The sequence below is a fragment of the Lipotes vexillifer genome, unplaced genomic scaffold (assembly GCF_000442215.2).
Source record: "Lipotes vexillifer unplaced genomic scaffold, Lipotes_vexillifer_v1.1 scaffold1081, whole genome shotgun sequence".
Lineage (NCBI taxonomy): Eukaryota > Metazoa > Chordata > Mammalia > Artiodactyla > Lipotidae > Lipotes > Lipotes vexillifer.
The window spans coordinates 726,475-733,646 of record NW_006779039.1 but is presented as its reverse complement, the minus strand read 5'-3'; the positions used below and the strand labels follow the sequence as shown (position 1 = coordinate 733,646).

General features: G+C 58.3%; 1 protein-coding gene across 5 annotated transcripts in view; it reads left to right on the top strand.

Moving 5' to 3' along the window:
- The window catches only part of CD99L2 (CD99 molecule like 2), a 110,231-nt gene extending 107,484 nt beyond the window's left edge, over positions 1-2,747 (top strand). For all 5 annotated transcript variants that reach the window (XM_007452124.1, XM_007452123.1, XM_007452122.1 and 2 more), the window contains 2 exons: positions 1,252-1,317; positions 2,683-2,747. In XM_007452124.1, the coding sequence (XP_007452186.1) occupies positions 1,252-1,317; positions 2,683-2,747 (131 nt within the window). The remainder of the gene's footprint in view (positions 1-1,251; positions 1,318-2,682) is intronic.
- Positions 2,748-7,172: the final 4,425 nt, after the last annotated feature.

Here is a 7,172-nt window from a genome sequence, read left to right as displayed (position 1 = left end):
ACCCCTCCCCACTGCTCTCGTTCCTTGTCGCCACTCTCCACCCCGCGCCCATCCCCTTCCCTGGTGCTCACCGACTTGGCTGAAACCACGACCATCTTTAGTTTTCCACGTGCGTTTCAGGGTGCTGGGGCGGGCGTGGAGGTCCTGTTCAGGACTCAGATGCCCACTGGCTGTCATCCCTGCGAAGCAACCAGAGGCCTGCCTGCAGGCAGAAGATAGTCTGGCGCATGCCAGCTTGGCAGCTGCGCAGAGATCAGGAGGCTCAGGGCGCACCTCCTGGCCCTGGCCCTGGCCCATCCGCTGGGAACAGCTTCCACCGGCTCTGTCACCCATCCCGCCCCACACCTGCCGCCAAGCGACACCCGCATTTTTCCTGGGCCCATCTGGTGCCCGCCTTGAGCCCAGCAAGCACCAGGGCAGGCAGGTATCCCTTCTACGTGAGGAGCCTGAATGCAGCCTGGGATGGCGGAGTGACTTAGGCTGGCACCTGCTCAGTCGGTTGGTTAGAACTGTGGCCCGAGTTTCCCACAGGCCCAGGGCTCTGATGAGGCTTCCAGTCCCTGGCTAATCCAGGGATAAGACATGGCCTCTTGAGTCTCCCCACGCAGCGGCAGGGGTGGGGTCCCCTCAGTGGCCTGAGTGCTGGTCTGCAGAGAATGCTTTGTAGACTCCCCAGGTCCCTCTTGGACGCAGGTGGGGAGGAAGCCCAAATAACTCACTGGACCAGAGCAGCCGTCCGTGGGTCCTGGGCCCTCCACTCTGGGGCTGGGACAGACTTCTTCCTGCTGCCCGGCGGAGCCCATCCAGCCATCTGCCCCGCCCCCTCTCCATCAGTCACTCACGCAGTGCCGGGCTCCCTCTTTGCCTCCCTGGCTCCTGGGCCAGCACATGGACCCAGGGGTGGCGCTGAGCCCTGCCATCTGGTGCCCCTCTGCTGGGCGGAGCTGCCGTGTGGCCCATAGTCTCACAACGTGGTGGCACCTGCCAATGGGGATGGTTGTCGGGGCCTTTGCCGCATGTCACATCAGGGGGGAGGACGAGAGGTCCGGGGCAGGGCAACACGTTCCCAGCCGCTCTGCGCCCAGACGCGGGGACAGAGCCGTTTGGGTGGCCTGGGCTGCAGGGGTCTGAGTTCGTCAAGGGGGTTGGGCTTTCTCACCATAACGGAGGGCCTGGTCAGGCGTTCTGCCTCGTGGCCGGGGACCCTTTGCTTCCGCGTCAGTCACCAACTCCGCCCTTTGCCTTTTGCAGAGGGTCTCAGTGCGGACTACGTGAAGGGGGAGAACCCGGAGGCCGTTGTGTGTGAGGAGCCCCAAGGTGAGGACCTCCAGGTCACTGTCTTGCTGAAGGCCTCCTAGCGGCTGGGCCCGGCACCGAGCAGAACTGGGTTAGGAAAGCAGGGACGCTCAGAGGTGGCCATTTCGAGAACTTCCAGCCAGAACGATGGGCTGACGCCAGGGACACGGGGAGCACACCCAGGGCCGTCTGCTCACGGTGCGGGCTCAGCCTCTGCTCCCCCGCCAGCGGAGACAGACTCGCGCCAGCCAGATGCCGGCGGAAGCTGTGGGGATCCTTTAGACCTTGACCCGGGCCCTTTCCATCTGAAAACTGCCACAGGCAAGAGGGAGGCCCACCCCCCGCCGTCCTGTGATCGTCAGGCACTTGCCGGCTGCGGTGAGCCGCCAGCAGTTACAGGCTGCGTGACGTCAGGCTGCAGGCCTGGAGTGGCCAACCTCTCAAGGCAGATGCAGGCCTGTGGCCCCAGAATGCCAACGAGGCGACCAGGAAAGGCTTCACGGAGAAGGGGAGCAGGCCGCTTGTCGTCAGCCAAGGCTGGGGCGGTGGGGAGAGACAGGAGCCCAGGCGTGCCTTTGCTGGGCTGGACGCGGAGGCTGCGGCCGGAGGGACCGCCCGGGGCTGCCATGGGCACGGTGCCCAGGCGGGGGGGGGGGGGGGCCATCATCTGAAAGATAAAAACAGAAATGATTCAGGTGATCACTTCCCTGAGGCTTTTTCTAGATGACATACATCTAAAATTTATCTGCATAAAGCAGTGGTTTCTCTGCTGGGGGTGATTTTGTCCATCCTGGGACACTTAGCATTTTTGGTTGTCATGGCTGGGGGGGGGGGGGGGGGGGGGGGGGCGGCGGCATCCGGTCGCTTAGGATAGGATGACGGATGGACTCGCTAGCCCTGGGTTTCAAACGTGGGAAAAGGGACTCTGCAGCTGCAGTCACTGTACTCATGTTTTCAAGTCTTGGCCACCACGGTGTTGGTACCTGCCATGGGCCAGGTGCTGTGTTCGTGCTTTATTTAAAGTACTCCTCCCTTGGGAATTCCCTGGTGGTCCAGTGGTTAGGATTCGGTGCTTTCACTGCCAGGTCCCGGGTTCAATCCCTGGTCAGGAAACGGAGATCCCACAAGCCATGCGGCGTGGCCAAAAAATAGAAAAAATTCGAAAAAACTCCTCCCGGCCACTGTGCCGGGACCATTCCCACTTTACAGATGAGGAATTAGAGTCCGAGCTCATCTCCAGGGCCACAGCGGGCGCCAGGGGCCAGTTGTCTGGGACAGACACACGGGGAACCGGATTTCTGTGCCCAGGGAAGGACGTGATCGTGTCTCTGTGTCTTCGTGTGGGGTGGACATGACTCGTTCCTGACGGGTTTCTCCTGTCCCTAGTGAAATACTCAGCACTGCAGACGCAGTCCGTGGAGCCGCTGCCGCCGGAGCCGCCCCGGATCTAAGGGGCTGAGGACGCGAGGCCCTGCCCCGCCAGGCAGGCTGTGGGCACACAGGGCCGCTGCTTGGGACCCAGCTCCTTGTTTCGTTTGGACCCACGGCTGCCACGCTGCTCCTTCGATGTCATTGGCTTCTTGTCGTTCTCAGTTTTCCGGACGAGCTCTGGGTGTTCGTGAGTTTGGCTCGTGCACCCGCCCTGCCGCAGGGCCTCCGGAGAGCCTTGCTGTGGAAATCCTTAGTGAGCTGGGGAGGGGGAGACCGAGCGGAGGGCGGCCGGAGGACACGCGTGCTGCAGGGCGAGAGTCTGAACCCGGGGCCCTGCCATGCCCTCCACACTGCACTGCCTCGCTGGGCGGCTTTCAGCCGCAGGAGCACACCAGTGAGCGCCGGGTGACACCGCTCATGTGCCACACCCAGGGGTGTTTTTATTTCTGTCCTTCTTTCCAGCTCCAGCCCTTATGCCGCTGGGCTTCCTAAGAGCTGGCGCAAGTGGTGGCTTTTCATTTAAGTGAAAACGTGCATGTCACAGTATCCCTGCCTTGAGAGTTCAGGAATCTTCTGGATGTGTAGGAGGCTGTGGCTCTCAGGCCTAATTCCCGTATGATGCCGTGGGACCGGACGTGGTCTCCAGGCTGACACGATTAGCCTGAGGGATCATTTATGCCGCGGCAGTGAGTTTTCTACTGGGCCTGGGGGCGTGTGTGTGCTTATTTTGGTAGCAAAAGCTACAGGCGTCAAGAATGAGCATCAGAGCCTGAAGCATGCCCGTTGGTTGCCTAAAGATGTACGCAGTGGGGAGGGGAGGGGAAAGGGACGTTGGCTTGGTGTGGGAGCTCACCTGACTCGGTGAGTCTCTAGTCACCCTGCCTGTCCTCTGACGGACAGCGCGTGGGGGCCCGCGGGCACCCGCACCGGCGGCCACCGTCGTGTTTGGCTGGAGCAGAGCTGCCTTCCTGGAACATTTGTCAGGCCCACGTGTGGTCCTGATCCTGGGAGCGCTGCTGTCGGGCTGAGCTAGAGTCTAGAGCCACGTCTATGGATAATGAGTTTGCGGTGTCAGAGAGCACTTCTGGGATCATCGTGTGAGTCAGCAGGAAGGCGGGGTCCTATTAATCCAGCTTCACGTGCTGCAGGACTGCTGTGTCAGCGCCTCCACGTCCGCTAGGTTGGGATGAGGCAACTCCGACTTCTTAGGGAGACAGTTGACATCTGAACAGACCCCGCAGCTTAGATGGCCTCGTGTGTTCGTGTTATACAGGGCATGCCGTGGGCCCCCCAACACCCCCGCCTGCAGGCTCATGCCAGGCAGGCTGGATCGTGTGCGGCTCCCGGAAGTGAGCAGCAGAGGGGTCGCTGGTGAGGTCTGCCTGTCCCCAGGACCTCCCCGCCCTGCCCTCGTGGGACAAGCTGTTGTCAGCTTTGCCAGGCTCGTCCCTTCCAGGCTGGCCAGGGCTGATGTCCCCACCCCCCTGCTGCTGGGCTGGAGGTGGCCCTGAGGGACTTTAGGTGACAGCAAGCTATGAATGCAAAACAGGGTGACCTCAGGGCCCAGGGAGGGCCCGTGTCCTGAGTAACAGGAGTTGGGGAGGGATCAGGGCGGCGCTCGGAAGCTCATCGCGTTAGGAGGGCTGCTCACCAACGTTCCCAGGCATTTTAAAGGAGACGAGGCAGCACTTGTGTGTGGTAAGATGCTCCTCTCCCAGCCACTGGGAAGTTTGGACATTATTATAGAGAAGGCACAGTCACGGCAGTGACTAGGAAGTGACGTGGCCCATGTGATTCTGGGCATGGCCAGGCACGGCGCCCCCCGGTGGGCCACCTCAGCTCTGCGGCCAGGCTCATCTGAGGTGAAGACCCTGAAATCCCTCTGCAAATCCATTTTCTCAGTTGCACTGACTTTGGTTAAGAGAGACCCATCATGCTCTTGTCTATCTCGGTGCCCTCTGTGGCAAGCCCGGAGCCCAGCACCCAGCCCTGTGCCAGTGACCGGAGAGGCCTTGAAAGAAGTCACTCACCCACCTGTTTGCAGGGCTCACATCCTGGGGACGGGGGTGTGGGGGACCGACACTGGCTGATGCCCGGGGGCTCTTGTAGCTGTGTCCACCTGGAGGCTGCATCGACCGGCTTGGGCCCGTCTCAGGTAGTAGTGGAGACAGTGAGTGAGCTAGAAAGGCCAGCTGACAGTATCTGATCACTGTCAGCTTAACTGGGGGCGGGGAGAGGGGGCTCAGTGTTTACAATAGCAACTCCGAGCCCCTGGGGGAAGGAGGCAGGGCAGCCTAGCCGGCTTGGGCGCCCTCCCGCCGTGGCACCCAGAGAGCAGCGCCAGGCCCACCGCCTCGGCTGCTTGGGGTGGGGGGTCAGTACCAGTTCTCTGAGGAAGAAGAGGTTGACACTGACCTCAGGATCCCCGGTACTTTCTCTGTGCTCGTGTTTAATTGTGAATCGTAAGCTCTCTCGTGTTCGCATTAAACAAAAGGGAGCCTAACAGATCCCTGTATTCTGACGGTGTGAGCACTCCCTTTGTTAAGCGATGCTGTTTTTTCCTAATTAGTTATATGGAGGCGACCTCCTTCCCCTCCCCGCCAGCCAAGGGCCTTTCTCAAGAGGGTTAGGGCTCTTGCACTTCCCCTCTTGCTGTGCGGCTTCGTGTCGGGCTTCCCGGGGGCGGTCCCCTGCGTGACACAGGGAGCTAAGGCCGTGCCCCATGTCACGGGGGTAGGGAGGGGCAGAGGCAGGCCCCCAGCTCGCGACTCCCAAGCCCACTGCTCTGCCTTCTTCAAAGAAAGCCAGTAGCCGGGGTTGACTCAGGTGACGTGTGACTGTTTGAGCCCGAGACAGCGGAGCGGGGCCGAGGCCGCGCATGCAGCGTGCTCTGCTGCGGACGAGGCGTGCGCTTGTCACACGGTGCGCCTTGCAAATTGAGAAGAGAGCGTGAGGAAGATGCGGGGGGCCGCTGGCTGGGCTTCCCACTGCGGTGGGTGGCGCCTTCCTGCCACAGCGGCCTTGTAGTAAAACAGCACCGAGTCCTCAAACCCAGCCCCCACGTGACTCTGCCGTGCGGAAGTTGCGGCCCTCCCCGGCCTTGCCGCTCGGGCGGCGCTGCCGGGGCCCACGGCTGCAGTGACTGCTGCGTGTTGAAGGAAGGGGATGCCAGGCCTTAGAAGAAGGGTGTCCGCAGGGGCTGGCGTGCTTTCATCCGGGCCTCTTAGAGCCCCGTAAAGGCCAGCATTCCCTCCGGAGACTCTGGGGCGCGGGGAGGGGGGGCCCCAGGGCTTCTCAGAAGTCTGTCCCACTTATGATCTAGGACTCACGGGCTGGAAAGCTGGCCCTGCTTCCTCGGGGCCACACCTGCCTCTCAGGGGATCCAGTCCTTTCCTCACACCTTCAGCATTTTCTCAAGGTTAAAGTGCAGGGGTGTTTCAGATTTTAAAATCAGAATAGTTACCCATTTCAGCCAAAACACTCAACTCATGATAAATTGCACTTACAACTTAGTAAATGAATTAAATCATCATGTAAGGGTACTTTACATGTACTAAACCGTGCTTGGCATATAATATTAATGACATGTATTGAATGTTTACTAATTTTCCACAAGGGAAAAATCACCAAAAAAAACCTTAAAAGGACAACACAAAATGAGACCACGGAGCAAACATTATTTTAATTACAGATTGAAATACAGTGCATCAGATGACGCAAATACAATACTGCACCAGTCTTTGAAAACCTGAACCGTAAAGGCTTTACATTCTAGTACACTTAAATAAAACCAAAAAAAGAAGTGCTTAGGTAACAAAACTGCACCTCAAGTTGTTTTAGAAACAGTTTTGTGCTAGGAACACACAAAGGCAAATGATCTGTTGTGCTGCTTTCAAACGGAATGGGAGCTTCTAGGGGTCTTCCTAGGGCCCAGGACGTTGACATTGGCGAGAACGACCCACTCGGCCTCTCTGGCTCTGTCAAAAGCATCCCCCAGTCCACACCAAGGTTGGCAGTCTCAGTGCAGCTGGGGATTATGGGATATTTCTGGGGAAAAAATGGGTCCCCATTTTTTAAAAATCAGTATGTCAGTCAATGTATAATGCAGTTTATCCCTTCATAAATAAGGTTTCAGCTATGTGGGAAGCATGAATCAAAAGTTGACGTCAATTAAAACACAGTTTAGAAGCAAATCTCCCAGATGATAAAAATGGAGAATTGATTTTAGGTTATCAAATTACCTCGAATAAATATTTGATACCTTATAGATACCAGATAATTTTCTATAAGAATCAGAAGGTTCCAAGCTGAAAAAACAGCTACTCTCTAAGTAAGTATTTGAGTGTAAAAAACCTTTAAGGATGATGTTTTCAAAACTCAGGTCCCTGTGTAGGGCTTTGGGTAGCATCCAGGAATTCGAAACCAACGATATTCTACAAGGCAGT